This window comes from Camellia sinensis, chromosome 12 (assembly GCF_055761805.1).
Source record: "Camellia sinensis isolate YWXY chromosome 12, ASM5576180v1, whole genome shotgun sequence".
Taxonomy (NCBI): Eukaryota; Viridiplantae; Streptophyta; class Magnoliopsida; order Ericales; family Theaceae; genus Camellia; species Camellia sinensis.
In genome coordinates, this window is record NC_138972.1 from 77969522 (window position 1) to 77986374 (window position 16853).

Below are 16853 nucleotides of genomic sequence, written 5' to 3' on the forward strand. Positions count from 1 at the left end.
TCTGTAATAAATATAGAAAAGGGACGAGTAGAGAAATCACCCAATGATTTGTAATTCATTTTGTAACACCTTTTTCTTCTAAGTAATCAAAAATCAGTCTTCCTTCAAACAGTTCTTATTGCTCAAACATTTGATCTCCCTTCCCTGCCAGCAACAAAAGATAAATAATACTAGATTGAAGATTCAAAAGACCAATTAAAAGAAAAATGATCTCCTAGAGTACATTCATTCATTAGGAAGAAGAAAACAAAAAATACAAGATACATAAAGATGCAAAGAAAGAGATACAAACTAGAGTACATTCAAAGAACCTATAACGAGCCACTAAAACTAACCTAGAACATCACAGGCCTAAATAGACAAAAAATATATATATTATATATATATAACTACCAACCAATTCAACATCTGAGATAATGTCAAATTAACTTGCAAAAGAGTGCATATTTACAAGGTTACAACAGGTTGAACTCACTGAAGAGAACATTCTCTTTTTCAATAGAGTTCGGAAGTGAAAGACCCTTATTAATTTATTCTCCCATGCAAGGGCCGCCAAACCTTCGTGTCGACACCATTTGACTGCTAAAAATTTGTCAACTCGGAATTCCACTTTGATGGTTGAAACTTCCTTGAGGATATATAGGACCAGAAAATCAGCCAAAAACTTCCTTGGTACCCAGTTTTACTCACCCTTTCCTTGTACTGGATCACCTTTTTTTTATTATTATTTATTTTTTAATGATCTTTATTGAACCGTCTTAAGGTTGGGAAATTTCGGAGTCACCCATTCTGCAACCTGCAAACGATCAGCAAAGGATGAAAATACACTCGGAAGGCAATAGCTATCAGCATTTAAATCTAACTAAACCTATTTGAATTCAAACATATTGACATGAAATAAATGATTTATCAAGTATTTTTATTTTTTCAATAATAATGGCTTGGCTCCTAACAGCCAGTCAGTCGTAACTAAAAGCATTCCTTCATGTACGTTTTTTGAATTCAAACATATAGTCATTTAGGTTTTTTGTGCATTCCTTCATGTACAGGAACTCCACAAGCACAGTGACGTCACTCTGTTAAAAGTAATTGTGTTGTAACACACCATCATATAACAAAAGAACAAATGACTAACAAAAAGTACTACTATTAGCACAACATCAATTATTTTAGACCCTTCATTTTTTAGCTTTTTTTATTACAATAATAACCTCAAATAAAATTACTAAAAAGGATATCAATAATTTTGAAACATCCTATTTCACAATTAAGCCTACACATCAACTACATGAACTAGAATTTATGAAAGCACCCACCACCATCAACACCCATCCATCTTTTTCAAATGCCACTTTCAAAATCTACCCACCCTCAAAACTTTGAAAATCCTTTGATAGCAATATTCTGACGGTAACCGTGGTAACCATTTGATTACTTACACTTCTCGGGCAATGACAATGAGTGGAAGTTTTCCCAGCAACCACAACTCCATGAAACGAGAGGAATACAACAATAAAAGTTTAGAAGAGGTTCATAACTTTGATGGTGTTCTTAACTCAGTAGAGATTGGCCTTGTAAGGGTAAGTTTCTAGAAAAAAAAAATTACAAAAATAATAAAAATTGTTTGTCATTTTTTCGGAATTGAACTCCCAAACATATAATCAAAATTCGGGAACACAGGCCCGAATATTGTTTATTTGTTTGGGAACAGGTAACCGAACATTTCTTGTTCATTCGGGAACAGATAAGCAACTCTGACAATGGTCAAACCGAAGAAAAGGATGAGGCGGCAAAGATCACAACCTAAGCTAGTCTTGTCAAGGCAATTGACAGTAATCACACTGACTCTTCTTCTTTCTCAAGCCCAAAAATCCCAACCCAATTTCTTGCTCACTGTAAGGCCATGAACAAATATATAGAGATTAAGTAGTAATCACCTTCGTGAGTTTTGTTACAGTTTTTGGGAGAGAGGTTTTTTGGGGTGTGGGGGTGTGGGGGGTGTATTCAATTGAATGGGTGGAATGTTTTCATAAGGATAATTTTGATATTATTTGGGAGGAGAAAAGAAAGTCTAAGAGTTTTAAAATTTGTAAGTAAAGGTTCAAAATAATTGATGGAGTGCTAATAATAATACTCCTAACAAAACCTAAATGATAAGACTACCAATACTCATAACAGAAACTTGCCTTGGTCCTTAACCACGTAGTCAACGCAACAAAGATGGCCAAAAGCTTTGCAAACAAAACATCGTATTTCCTGTCCAAATGGAAACAGCCATCACTTTCCTACCAATTTTTATGAACTTCTGAGATCATGGAAGAAAAACAATATTGAATTAAGTACCTTGAGATCATCATAGGAATAATCGCTGCTACATGAAAACAAATCATGCCCAGAGTCCCCACATCTCAAACAAAATTTGGAACTCTCATCCTTTATTGCATATTTCTCCGGACAATCATTGGCAAGGTGACCTCTTCCAGAGCAGACAGAGCAATCAATTACCTGTAATATATATATATATATATATAAAACTGCATTCGACACCAAATATCTGTGAAGTATGCTGTATATCACAGCAGCAACCTTTTGGCCAACAAATTACCAAACAATCCAGTTTTACTTGGGAAGTTTTATAAGAGAGACAATGTGAAGTGATTACATCTGTCAAACTGTACCACACACTGCCAGTTGATGTATGTTTCATTCATGTGGCATGGGATGGCTAAATAGATTCAATGAAGTTCTTGAGCGAACTAGGAATCAATTGATTTGGTATAAATAGCGTGTTTACTAGGACGCTCTTTATATGACAACTAAATATCCAACTACTCTGTACACTTAAATAAAAGAAACAGAAAACCAAAAAGAAACAATCTTCTAGTCAAAAAGTGCAGATGATAAGTCAAGTCCCGACAACACAAGTCAAAACTCTGATAACATAGAATAATTTTGCAAATTAAAATAGTATAAAACCTGTTTGCAATGTGTCGCATTGTGATTGAGACCCCCACAAATAAAGCAGGGTTTCTTCTTCTTTTGCATCTTACGAGTAACAGGTGTAGCCATCACCCTACTGCTTTCAGGGTGATTAAAATATCTCGGGCGACACTGTACAATAATTGATATTGAAAAATGGAAGGATTAACCACGCTTGTCATAATTAATAACTTCGTAAATTTGTACTTTTAACCCATTATATCTCTACTCACAAGAAGCTTTCTTGGCACAATCTCATCCATGCTTTTGACTGGTTTTGGTAGATAAGGTATAATTTCTCTGCTTGAGTCTGCCTGCTTGTCTTCCTCCACAGCATTAACCTGTGGCAAAAGAATGCAAGAGCGTTCATTTGACAAATAATAAGCTCAATTGCTTCAAATATTTGAACAGTATGGCAACATAGGACACAAAGGAAGGTAGAAACAATCAAACAAAAACATCAATCAACTTACAGTATCCTCTTGTGAGTTTGATAAATAGAGATCGGCAATCACAAAAGAACTTGGATTGTCATCAACCTTGAATGCTTTAGTAGTTTCAATAGCTTTACAAGTGTTTGTATGTGTTTCTTCCTTTGCAACATCAGCCTACAGAGATGCAAATCGGTAATAGTAATTCGCACCATGCTCAATTTTCTCAAAATATCTGAACAAAAACATTTGATAAACAATCCAAAGGAATTTGTACCTGAAAATAAAAATAATATAAAAGGAAGCTCTCTCTCTCTCTCTCAAAGGAATTTGTAGCTGAAAATAAAAATAATATAAAAAGAAGCTCTCTCTCTCTCTCTCTCTCTCTGTTTACCAGAAAAGGAGAAATCAATTTTGTTATCTAACGAATAGGCAATTGGAAACGCCCAATTTATCAATACCATACTTGGTAACCACCTTTTAATGACTAGTGGGCCAAATCTACTCCTTAGAATGAAGGGTACTCTTTTAGATTAAACATTCTAGTAAAACAGCCAGTTATGCTTTTTCTCTATCTCTGAACTCGATCTTTCTTCTTGGATCTCAAGAAGACCTGCTAAGTCCAAATGGTCACCCAACCCCAATCAATTTATGAGTGGGTTGCAGAGGCTAAGCCAGCAATGACCATTCCACAAACTGAAAACAACTTGAAAAGGATTCCCACCCCCTCCTCCTGATACCCTTCCACAAACCCAACTATAGTTGCACTTCACCACCCTCCAATATGTCTCACTTTTAAGATTGAGTTAATTGAAACTACAAGTACCAAAGTAATACAAATGTCAAAATATAGAAACTGTTGGTATAATTTATCCATTAAAATATGAGCCATGCTAGGCATACAAAAAATATTTACCAAAAAAGCTACTAAATGTTGAACCCACATCACTATGAATATTTGGTAAAAATTTTAAGATTAGATTTTTCTCATGTTGGCCATCTTAACATGAGAGTGTTTGGGCTTTGTAGATTTATTTTGAAGCTAATTTGAGTGATTAAATGTCATTTATTTTTTGTAATACAAATTTAATTTAAATATAAAAATATCGATATTTAATTATTTTAATTTTTTACATAAATATTTTATTCAATAAATATTAAAAAATAACAATTTAATTATCAAAATCGATCTAAAAATAAGTTTACTAAACCGTTGTCTGAAATTTTTTGAATAAAATATCTCTAGCATTTTCCTTAAAATATTTGTATGTGTCATAAAAGGAAAGTGATTATGTTTGGTTTGTGTTTGAGAGATGTGTTTTAGAGATAAAAAGTACGAAAACGTGTTTGGTTTGGTTTTTTTTAAAAGATATTTTGGAAAATTATTTTGAGATAGAGTTTTGGAAAAAGTGATTGATTTGATGTGTGTGAGAGAGAGATTTGTTTGGAAAACTTGTTTGGTTTACAAGTTTTGGGAAATTTTTTTGGAAAAATTTGTTTGGTTTGATTATTTTTGAAAACTTATTTGTAGAGAAAATTTCCCAAATTTTTTTTCAGAAAATCAAACCAAACGAGCCCCCCATAATATCTCGTCTGATGTGACACCGTATTACCAGTTTAAAAAGTATTGACAAATATTTTTGTGAGAACGTAGACGACCATCATAAAATGTAATGCACTTTTAAATTTTAAATACTCCCTCCGTTCCAAAATAATGGTCCCTTTTAAGGAATCCAATTTTTTTTGGTAGTACAATTATTGCATTTAAAAAAAGTTGATTTTCCAAAATTATCCTTTTGATAGTACATTTTTTGAGAATATCAATGCATAATTGTACTTTTTATGTTGTTTATTAATTTAAAAGAAGGGTAAAATAGGAAATTTATATTATTTTTGTACTTGATTTTTGAAGAGGGACTAATATTTTGGGACAATGAAAAATGGAATAAGGGACTAATATTTTGAGACGGAGGGAGTAAACAAACAGTAAACAATTTAAAAAGCATAAAATAATAAGTTACCTTTTGGAGGGTTCAACTTTTGGAGGATCACCTTGCCTGGGCCAAATCTGAGGCAAAGAAACATCCTTATGAGCGACATACCCACTCACAAAATAATTGGAAGAACACACCACCTGCACCGCATTAACCCTAACTTCAACCGCCTTATCCATCGCTATCTTCCCAATCGAATGACAAGCCACATAGAAATGATCAGCACCACCACTCCGATTCCAATATGGATACTCTTTACTCACATTCACAACATAATCCCTAACAAAGTTCTGAAGCCCTCCCACTCCGATTCGCCGATCGTGACGCATGGCGGCGATGGAGAAGGGGAGGAAGAAGAAGTCGGCGTCTGAGGGATTGTTGGTGAGGAAGTGGGACTTGGCGAGGGACTTTTTGAAGAAGGATTCGCTGGCGTAGTTGCCGCCTGGATCGCTGGAGACTGGGAGGAGGACGTTGGCGAAGGGGTGGGATTTGGGGGTAGGGTAGACGAAGATCTTGAAGCTTTTGTTCATTTCGTTGTAGTTTTCGAAGAAGGTTTCTCTGTTGTGGAACACATCGTCGTCGTCGGTGGTGGTGGTGGTGGGATTGGAAGGAACTGGTGATGGTGGGGATTCAGGTTGTGGTGGGGATTTTGGCTCTGAAAACATTTAAATTTGTAAAATTGTTGTTAGTGAAATATATTATATAAAGTAAAATCATAAGAAATTAAGTAATCAATGATGAAATAATAGTAATAATAATAATGAGTGTATAATAATACTAACAATTGTGATAGAGACTTCGCACCCTCACACAACCTCTACTCTCTTCACAATCATTTATAATATGGGGTTCACATATATATGAGTGGACTCCACACAAACATCAACTATCAAAATTAAATTGAGAGTCATGGAACCCTCCAAAAAAAAGATCCTAAACATTTCTCTAACAACAATAATAATGAGAATTCTATTATACACTCACCTTGTGAGTGTATAATATATTTCAATTAATAGTTGTAATAATTTCATTGTTATATAGAATGATAATTAAGAATTTTATTTTTTTTCTATAAAACAAATTATGATAATAAATTATTTGTAATTTTTAAAATTACAAAAATAATTTGTATTTTAAATATTTCTCATAAGTATATTTGTGATTTATCCTAAAAAAATTTGAGGAAACAAAGTAGTGGGATGCCTAAAGTCATATCCTTTTTTATTTAATTTTCAAATTGTATGTTGTTTTTTCTATTCAAAAAATATAAATTAGTTCAAAGATAAACAAAAATATATATTTTAAAAAATTACTTTCAACCTAAAAAGAAAAAGCAATGTGAAAATTGTGAGTTTTTTTATTTTTCTCTATTGAACCTAGTAAGATGTGATAGAGGATGGTTATACATCAAATAGTCCATTAAAATTCTTCACTTTCTGTGAATTCTTACAGCATGGGAAGTTGGGTTCTAATTTGAATTAGGATCAAAGTAAGAAAATGTTAATTTTTTTTATAAATCAAAGTTAGGAAAATTAATTCCTTAAGGATCAAATGGAAAACTTAATAAATTTTAAAATCGTCCCTTTAATCGTGACAAAAGTTGGTAATTGCATAAGAAATGACAAATAGCATAGGGACTAAAACAGGAGAATGTTTTTTCTAAGGACCAAAATGAAAAATAACTCGTTTGAATCCAGCCAGGCTGATCATGATCACGTTTACCCCACTCTATGAATAACAAGGCCCATTTGTGCATTGATCAAGGACTTTGTACATTGTTCAAGAAAAGGACCTTGACATTGAAACCAATTAGGACATTTACCAAATTCTCACTCACTTTATAAATTTGTATGCTGTAGTGATATTAGCCTTTAAATAGATATTATTTTAACTCGGATCGAGTTATATAAAGAATTCAAAAATGTCATGATACTCTTAGTAAAAATGATATTAAAATGTGTAACTTAATTTTTTTTATTAAATGAGTTACCCGAATCAATTTCATGTTATGTAAATTCGATACTAAACTAATTCTTTCGATATTCGAGTTATTAAATAGTATCATATTCAAGTTTGTGTTACAAAATTGTTACCTTAACTTACTAATTTCACCGATAATTTATGTCATCATATCATGTCATGTTGAAAGTTCATTTCTAAACTCCAACCACAAATTTAACTGAATTATTGAGACTAATTCATTTAATCATCATAATAGAATCTCAATTAAAAGGTTAAAATTAGTTTATGTTAAAAGTAAGTACTATTAATTATTTTTCTCATTTTTATTATGGGATCTTTCTTGTATTGATATTTTCATTATTTTCTTTTATTACAAGCTATCTCTAGTATGAATTTTGTAGTTACATGTTAAGAAATTTAAAATATTTATACATTTTGTATAAAATATGTGTAATAAAATTTATACAAATATTTTAAACTTCTTTACATGTGACACACATTAATAAGACTTTGCTTGTCTTGAGATTATGATTATTGAATTTTCTTATATATTAGTGATTTATTTTAATCCAATCTAAAAAAAAACAGACTTATTTTAGTATAATGTTAGCACTTATGAAATTTGTAAATAACATTTTATTAATTCATATGATCCCCATAGTAATTGTAATTGGTCAATAAATTGAGTGATTGGGACGTTTTATGAAATGACATTTTATCATTGATTTATAACTCGTCCCCACGTGATGTTTTGAGCTAATAATTTTAGACAAAATAATAATGCAGAATAGAAGATTAAAAAAAATTATAAAATATAGTGGGGTGCAACTCAAAAATTATAAGGGTGTAAATCTAAATTGTATCGCTACATGTCTATATAATTTTTAACATATCTATATAAATTTTTTTTTATCTATTTTACTGACATGTAATTTTTCTAATAATTTTCCAAAATTGAAGAATTGCAGCCAGCAACAGGCTTTCAACTCTAAATGCAGTCAAATATTATATAGTAACATGTTTTCACTTTTAATATTTTTTTATTTTCTTTAGGAAGTCAATGAATTCAATCTCCTTACGTAAAGCTTATTTGTTGACGATAAATAATATATATATATATATATATATATATATATAAATTATTGTCCTAAGAGTTTTCCTAAATACATTTAATAACTCAATTATATTTGAATAACTTTAACCATATCATACCTTAGGAATGTTTTTGGAACATTTATCTAGCTTTGAAATATTTTTGATTTATTAATTATTTATCTATTTAAATAGTATCATATTCGAGTTTGTGTTATAATACTGTTACCTTAACTTACTAATTTCACGGATAATTTATGTTGTCATATCATGTCATGTTGAAATTTCATTCCTAAACTCCAACCACAAATTTAACTTAATTATTGAGACTAATTCATTTAATCATCATAATATAATCTCAATTAAAAGGTCTGAAATTAGTTTATGTTAAAAGTAAGTACTATTAATTATTTTTCTCATTTTTATTATGGGATCTTTCTTGTATTGATATTTTTTATTATTTTCTTTTATTACAAGCTATCTCTGGTATGAATTTTGTAGTTACATGGTAAGAAATTTAAAATATTTATACATTTTTTATAAAATATGTGTAATAAAATTTATGCAAATATTTTAAACTTCTTTACATGTGACACACATTAATAAGACTTTGCTTGTCTTGAGATTATGATTATTGAATTTTCTTATATATTAGTGATTTATTTTAATCCAATCTTAAAAAAAGGACTTTTTTAGTATAATGTTAGCACTTATGACATTTGTAATTCATATCAGTAATGATTCAGACCCCCACAAAATATCATCCTCACAATCCCCACTCACTTATGATTGATCTAAGTAAATAAAAAATAAAAAAAAATACGAACACATTATTGATGCACATCATTATTAGGATAATGAAAGTCTACCCAAAAAGAATTTCCAAACATTTTCCAATTCATATGATCCCATAGTAATTGTAATTGGTCAATAAATTGAGTGATTGGGACGTTTTATGAAATGGCATTTTATCATTAATGTCTTGAGCTACTAAATAATTTTAGAAAAGATCAAAAAAAAAATTATAAAATATGAGAGGTAGTGAAGTACAACTCAAAAGTTATAAAGACGCAAGTCCAAATTATATCGCTACATATCTATATAATTTTTCTTTTATCTATTTTACTGACATGTAATTTTTCCAATACTTTTCCAAAATTGAAGAATTGCAGCCAGCAACAGGCTTTCAACTCTAGGTGCAGTCAAAGATAGTAACATGTTTTCACTTAACATTTTTTTTTTTCTTTGGAAAGTCAATGAGTTCAATCTCTTTAGGCAAAGCTTATTGGTTCATGATAAATAATATATATATATATATATAAATTATCATCCTAAGAGTTTTCCTAAATATATTTAAGAACTCAATTATATTTGAATAACTTTAACCATATCATACCTTAAGCATGTTTTCGGAACATTTATCTAGCTTTGAAATATTTTGATTTTTTAATTATTTATCTATTTATGATTATTGTATATGCAATCTTTGTAATGACCCTTATCAAATAGTAATTTCATATCTTTGTGAGATATTATTAAACATAATATCAATACATGATCACACCGATTATATCTAGAATTTCAAGAGAAAATTTTCGTTCTATCCATTCTTTATATTACTAGTGAAAGGGTAATTATTCACTAATTTAGGAGCAAACATTGTTTATATATTGACTCATTTTTATTAGGTAATTGTGAGAATAAAATAAGAGGCACTTACCAATTAATCATATTAAGTGGACTTATTTACTTACAAGTTTTAACTGATAAATTTATTACTGTAAATTTATTTATAAAAATAAGAGAGACTAACAAATTTATTACTTGAAATATTTATCAATAGACCTTAATGGGTAATAAGTCTTAAAAATAGGATCTATTGATAATTTATCCTAAAGATAACTTATTTAGCATGTGTCGCAATTTCTCATAAGAAAAAGAAAAATTTACTTTTAACCTATGAGGGAGGGGGTATGAGATGTCAAGGATTGAACCCTCGACTTGATGAATTGGTTATTACCTCCCTAAGACTAGGGTAAATACCAAGTTTGGTTTGCTCTATTTAGATTATGTAACATTTTTAAATAAGAAAAATGAGGAAAAAGAAGGGAGAAAAAATTGCACCTATGTAAATTAAGGATGCCCCTTGTAATTTTATGAAAAATAATGGGTTTATTTATTAAAAAAATAAATTGGTAGAAAATTAAAATCCAAGTTATAAAGAGTATAAAACAAGGCTGGTTTCTTGCACTTGATGCCAAAAGTATGATGCAAGTCCAACGAAACTACCTGAATAAATTATAATTTGTAATAAGTTTGGCTAGACTTGAAATTTTTTAAACTCGTTCAAGGTATAGGATCATTCAAATAAAATAATTAAAAAAATAAAAATCTAATAATAAAAAGATTCACTCACAGCCACGAGCTACGACAGATGGATAGCAATGAGGCGGCAACAAAATTAAAAAAATAAAAATGTAAACGTCAACTTTCTCTTAAAAACTTTAAGGCTTTATGTATTTGTTTTTATTATAAAACTTTCTTCGTACTTTGATTCGACTAATAAGATAAGTTTTTAGAGACTTCTTTAATTTGTTTTCTTCTTATAGATAAGTTATGAATTATAAGTTTCTCGATTTTGTTTTTATGGATTTTATTCTGTTCTTGGTGACATAATTTTTTTTTTTTTTTTATATTTTGATAGCAATGTGTTGTTCTTTCTTTATATGCACTGTTTTGTAATTTGAAAACTTGAGACAATAGTCGATGGATCATTCTCATCATTTTAGTTCTACACAACCAAATAAAATTAATTTTACATGATACAATACAATAACATAAACATATATATTTTTATTCACAACAACAAAAGTAATTTAAACTTCTCAAATTACACGTAAAAATAAAACCTAGAAACATTAAAAATACTACTTAAAAAAATTTAATTTGTAAAATCCTAAAAATTGTTTCTTTTCCTGATTTCCTTTGGGTCATTTTGTAAAATTCCAAAAAATTTAGATAAAATTCTACATTTTCTTAAAAACAATTGAAAATCCATAAAATTGTTACTCCAACATTGGTTTTTTTAGACTAATTACTTGAATAAAAAGTTTTTAAAAAAAATACATAGAAAAATTCATGTCATCCCTATTAATTTCAAAATAAATTAACGGGTCAAATTTTTTAACATATATATATATATATATATTTAATAATTTTTCTGTATATATAGTATTACTATTATTTTTATCTAAACCACCAATTAAACGTACCTATCGTTCAACAAAAATAGATAGTAATAACTATAACATATAAGTCAAGACGAATAATTAAATTAACTGAAAATTAACAAGAAAACATAAGCAAATAAGAAGTGAGAAATTTCATACCGATTGAACCGATGATTGAACTCTTCAGAGTTGTTCCTTCACTACCATTTCCTAGTTGGATCGAGTGATTTGAGATTTGAATTTCAATAACAGAACTCCCAGTTCGTTTAGGAAGCGAAATTTGGATGATTGGTTTGTTGGGTATAGGACGCAGAGGCTTTGTAACAACTTCTTGTGGATTTACGTGAAGGCGATGATGGTTGTTGTGTAGATGAATCACTAGTGTTGAGGTTGATGAGATGTAGTGGAAGATGAAAATAGTTGTCAAGAAAGCTAGGATTGTGGGTATCACGAGAAAGTGTCTGAATGAATCGGAGAGAGGACGCCGAGATGGGAAATTGAGGGACAGCCTTGAAGCAGCCATGGATATGGCTGCTGCTTCAAACTCTAGAGAGAGAGAGAGAGAGAGAGAGGATAGAGATGAATGAGTCTACAGTTTTGGAGAAGAAACTAAATAAGGGTCTGTAGTCAGCTTAATACAAGTCATATAAGCTCAGCTCAGGTCATGCAATGATGCAAGAGGTGGAGTGGTGGACATTTGTTAAAAACATTTTGACGAAAACAAGCTTGCTTGCAGGAGATGAACACGTGTGCAAGTTTTATAAAAGAAAATTGGATAAATAATAAATACAGACGGACTCTGTGATTTAAAAAATTACAAATACTCACTTGTTATAATTTTTTATTTAATAGAATTAATTAAAAAAATAAAATTCATAATTTTTTTCTATACAATAATAAAATTACTTAAATTATTAATTGAAACATATTTTTAATATCATTAAAAACTGTTAATTGACTTAATAATTTATTAATAAAATGGGCGATTTGTTATGAAATTAGAAATTTTAAGGGTAAAATGTAATTTTCAGAACTATAAAAGACAATTCATATTTTAATCAAATGTCAAGGGTTGTATTTATAATTTATCCAAGAAAATTAATATACAGTGTAACTAAATGGAGAATTATGCCCCTTTTTTTTTTTTTAATTATGCGGGTTTGGTGGACTTTATTCGGGCATTTCGATAATTCAAAACGTCTGTAGATTAGGTTATTCGTGCAAAAAAAATAAGGATAAATTACTAATAGGTTCTAATTATCGGATTTAATTTTCATCAAGTTTTATTGGAAATAGGTTCTAATAAAATCATTGCTAGAAATAATTTTTACGATGATTTTTTGTATATATCGTTAAAAATTAACAATTAATTATTTTTTGTTATAATTTTTATAAATTATTTTTAAAATTTATAATTAATAACTTTTTTTTTTTATCATAATTTTTATAAATTGTCACTAGACCGACGACCTACTCATTGATCCATCTACTCACCCGTCTAGGCCGAATTGGGCGTAGGATTTTGGTATGTGGACTAGCCTAGGCTGATCCAATCTGGCTCATTTTAGGAAGTGGATTAAAAGTCAATTTTTAATTTTTAACCCTTTTTTTTTCTCATAAAAAAAATAAAGAAGTCAAAAAAGTCAACTTTTTAGAACCATTGGAAATCTTACTTGGACTTCAATTTGGATATAAGAATGACCCTAAATAGAGTCCGGACGAGAGAATTATGCCCATTTGAAATTTGCGAATTTGTGCAGTTTACGAATTTGTGCGGTGTACATAATTCGCTCGAGCGCAAGTTTAATTGCTCGAACAGTCTGTCCAAAATTAAATCTTTAAAAGTCACTTTTTGGGTCAAATCTCTTCACTTTTTACTCTATTTTCTCTCTCTTTCCGCCATTTTTGAGTTTCTAAGCTTTTTAACTTTGATTTCATCTATTTCTAAGCATCTTTTATCCCTAGTTCCATATACCAAAATGTAAAGCTCAACAAGGGCTTCCATTTAATCTGAGCGGATCATTGTTTCGTCGCCAGTGATTTTGGATTGTCTCATCTTCACTCCAAGAGGTAGGGATTCTTTTGCTCCTATTCAATACCTCTTTATAGATAGACATGTGATAGTTTCTATTGCATTTAAAAATTCAATAGCAATGGTGAACGCAGGAATTATAATAAAGAGAGGGCCAACTCAGAATTGATAATAAAGTTTTAATTATTTCCGTAGCAAAAGCATCGTTTCTAAATTATATTGAAAGTATATATTTTTAAAAAATTCTCAATCAATATTAAGATTTACAAAACAAAAAATAAGAAAAATGATCACGTAGATATGGGTAAATTACGACGATAGTCCATGTACTTTATTCTTTATGTCATTTTAGTTTTTATATTTTTAATTGACTCAATTTTGACCTTAAATTTATGAGGCCTCATTTGGCAACCTTATAGTTTAGTCAAAAAGTCACTACAAGTTGTCTATCGCTCTCTCTATTTTTCTGTACATTTTTTCGTAAAAAGTCAAAAAATTACTAAAATAGCATGTTCCCAAGCGAGGTTGTGATTGTTGCTCATCGTATCTTTTTAAGAAAAATACACACATAAGTGTCACGTGCCATATTTTTAAAGACAAAACTATAAACTTACACAACTTAGTTAATCTCAAAAGCACTAACAATAATATTAATTGGACCAAATTAAAACAAAATTTAAATAATAATGAATAAAATACATGGACCACCAATATAATTTACCCTGTAGATATTGTTTCATATTGATGTTGTAGATGTTAATTAGAGTAGAAGAAGACAGTTGATACCCCTATAAAAATGTGCATAACATAAACATCTCCCATATTAGCTAATAGATTTAAATATATTTATATATATATATATATGAAACGATCACAATTCATTATTAGAAACAATTACAATGACTCGTCACTAAACACAATTATAAATAACTAAAGACTACTTGTTTTATAACACTTTAATATTTAGGAGATCCATAACCATATCAAGCTCAAAAATCATTAAAATATGGGGAAAATATATAAAACTTGAGACCTTTTTCTTTCCCTTTTGGAGGGGCCATCCTATTGCAATTTGCCAGTCAAGAGCCCAAAACACTACAAACTAATGAAACTCTTTCGATCTTTGCAGGGGCTGTGGCCCCCTGTAACCACCCCTTGGGTACTCCAGTGGAACTTAGCATGCTAGTGAACTTTGGCACCATTAATTTGACCAGATCTCAACCCTTGATACCTCGAGTTAAATCACCAAGTAAAAAAAATGTAAAACCTTAAATTCAATTGGGTGTCGTGTAGAAGTTGTTGAAGATAACAACAATTAATAAATTAGAATGCTAGTGGACCCTTTTGTCCAGTAGGTTGTAATCAGAACATGCTAATACTTTTCAAAGTGAAGGTTCTCTGTAATTTCTTTTAATTAATTAACTCAAAATTCAACTCCTGAAATTAATGGAAATTATTCTAACAAAACTATCAATATCTTACATATTTGTATATATAGTTAGGATAAATTACACTGACACCCCTTAACTTTATGTTTAATACAGATATTCCCTTCACATTCGAAAAATTACATTCCCACTCTTGAGATTAACAATTGCATCACAGAAACTCTCCTGCCGTCATTTGTCCATTAGAGCCATCAAAAGAATCTTGATGACATCAACCAAAAAAGTTTAATTAACTAAATTACCCTCTGTGAGACCTGTGCATCTTTTTTTATAATTACCAATATCTTAAAAAAACTTTGATACATGTCCGATCATAGAAAACACATCACCATTTTATTTGCATCTACATTTCATTTGCATGTAACAGATATAGCTGTTGAACAAGGGTAGTTGTTGGAAGCTGCTTATAAAAGGCAAATGAATCTTAATCAAACTCATTGAGAAAAGCAGAGGGACTAAAAAAAAAAAAAAAAAAAAAGAAAGCAAAAAAAGAGGATGCATGAGTTCAATATCTTCATATTCTATTTTCACAAAGTGAACCCAAAGTGCTAATAACAATTAATGCCCATATAGCCAAAAATAAATGAGCATACATAATCTTGTTCCCCTTCACAAAACACATAAGGGGACATCTTCTCAATTTAGAGAAATACATCATGTTGTTATTTTAAACAACTTCTACAACCTATTCGTGTAGAAGTTGTTTAAAAATGTAAAACCTTAATTCATTTCTTGTTTCATCTCAAATGGCATTCTGCATAATTTCCAACCATCTAATACAAATAACAAGAATAAACAAAATTAGCTCTGTAACAAGAATGCAATAACAAACAGAGTAACAAGATTACAATTAATTATTAAATAAGTAATACTTGAGTCGAATACCATGCTCAAGACACACTCCATTTACTGGGTTGCACTCTAGGTTGCCCTCCATCCTACAATATCACATTAAATAAAAATATAATGACACTAAATAAGTAATGTTTCAATGCATTCAATAGTCAAGTTCACAATGTATGTGATACTTACACGTTGTCCCCCTACCGCTGTTGAAATAGAACCTCTACCACTTGCATCTCTTCCAGTTGGGATTCCACTACCTGCACCTCCACTACTACTTGTGCAACTGCAACCAGGATCACTTCCTTTAATAAAAACTCCTTTTCCTAGGCTTGAACCTCTTCCACTTTCTTGGCTTATTTCAACCCCACTTGTTTGCCCTATTGTAGAAACACTTGAACCACTAATTGAGCTAGATTTACCCTTTCTCTTCACTTAAGCCCTTTGACAAGTCCTTTTGTTGTGCCCAATTTCTTTGCATATGGCACATTTAACAGTGCATAACCTTCTAGAATCACTAGCTCCAGGGCAACTTCACCAGCTTCCCTTCTCCTACTATTTGGAGACGTACCAGGTAGTCTCTTAAGAACTGGAGGCTTCAAAGCTTCTTCTGGAACTTCATCCCACATACTCTCATCATGTATGGGATGAATAATATCCTCATATGCTCCCAAAAACTTATGCCTTTGATAAGCTTGATCACAAAATGTTTCAATGTTCATTCGCCTATGAGATATACAAGCAGCTACATGCTTGCAAGGGACTCCAGTAATGTCCCAAACTCTACAACAACAGGACCTACTTAGGAGGTTTACAATGTGTACAGTAACACCTTCCATCAC

The 16853-nt window shown here is 30.3% G+C and overlaps 2 protein-coding genes across 2 annotated transcripts; both read right to left on the reverse strand.

Moving 5' to 3' along the window:
* Positions 1-195: 195 nt before the first annotated feature.
* LOC145803683 (uncharacterized) lies at positions 196-4356 on the reverse strand. The gene is made up of 7 exons (XM_082896997.1): positions 4327-4356; positions 3453-3587; positions 3213-3320; positions 2977-3111; positions 2344-2505; positions 2187-2256; positions 196-796 (listed from the first exon to the last, which is right to left on the reverse strand). Exons 1-7 carry the CDS (start codon positions 4354-4356, stop codon positions 759-761), a joined length of 678 nt encoding a protein of 225 aa, XP_082753123.1. The 3' UTR covers positions 196-758.
* Positions 4357-5391: 1035 nt separating this feature from the next.
* On the reverse strand, positions 5392-12438 carry LOC145804052 (xylogalacturonan beta-1,3-xylosyltransferase-like). The gene is made up of 2 exons (XM_082897473.1): positions 11848-12438; positions 5392-6059 (listed from the first exon to the last, which is right to left on the reverse strand). The coding sequence occupies exons 1-2, from the start codon at positions 12209-12211 to the stop codon at positions 5428-5430; spliced, it is 996 nt and encodes a 331-aa protein (XP_082753599.1). The 5' UTR covers positions 12212-12438; the 3' UTR covers positions 5392-5427.
* Between the last annotated feature and the right edge of the window lie 4415 nt (positions 12439-16853).

Bases quoted from the DNA above. Each gene is read 5' to 3' on its own strand.
- LOC145803683 (XM_082896997.1), bottom strand. From the start codon at position 4,356: ATGTGGGTTCAACATTTAGTAGCTTTTTTG. The intron at 3,112-3,212 runs GTGAGTAGAGAT...ATTATTGTACAG, and splicing joins TTGTGCCAAGAAAGCTTCTT to TGTCGCCCGAGATATTTTAA. The intron at 797-2,186 runs GCAAGTTTCTGT...GATCGTTTGCAG, and splicing joins CTACGTGGTTAAGGACCAAG to GTTGCAGAATGGGTGACTCC.
- LOC145804052 (XM_082897473.1), bottom strand. From the start codon at position 12,211: ATGGCTGCTTCAAGGCTGTCCCTCAATTTCCCATCTCGGCGTCCTCTC. The intron at 6,060-11,847 runs GTATGAAATTTC...AAATGTTTTCAG, and splicing joins TTCAATCATCGGTTCAATCG to AGCCAAAATCCCCACCACAA.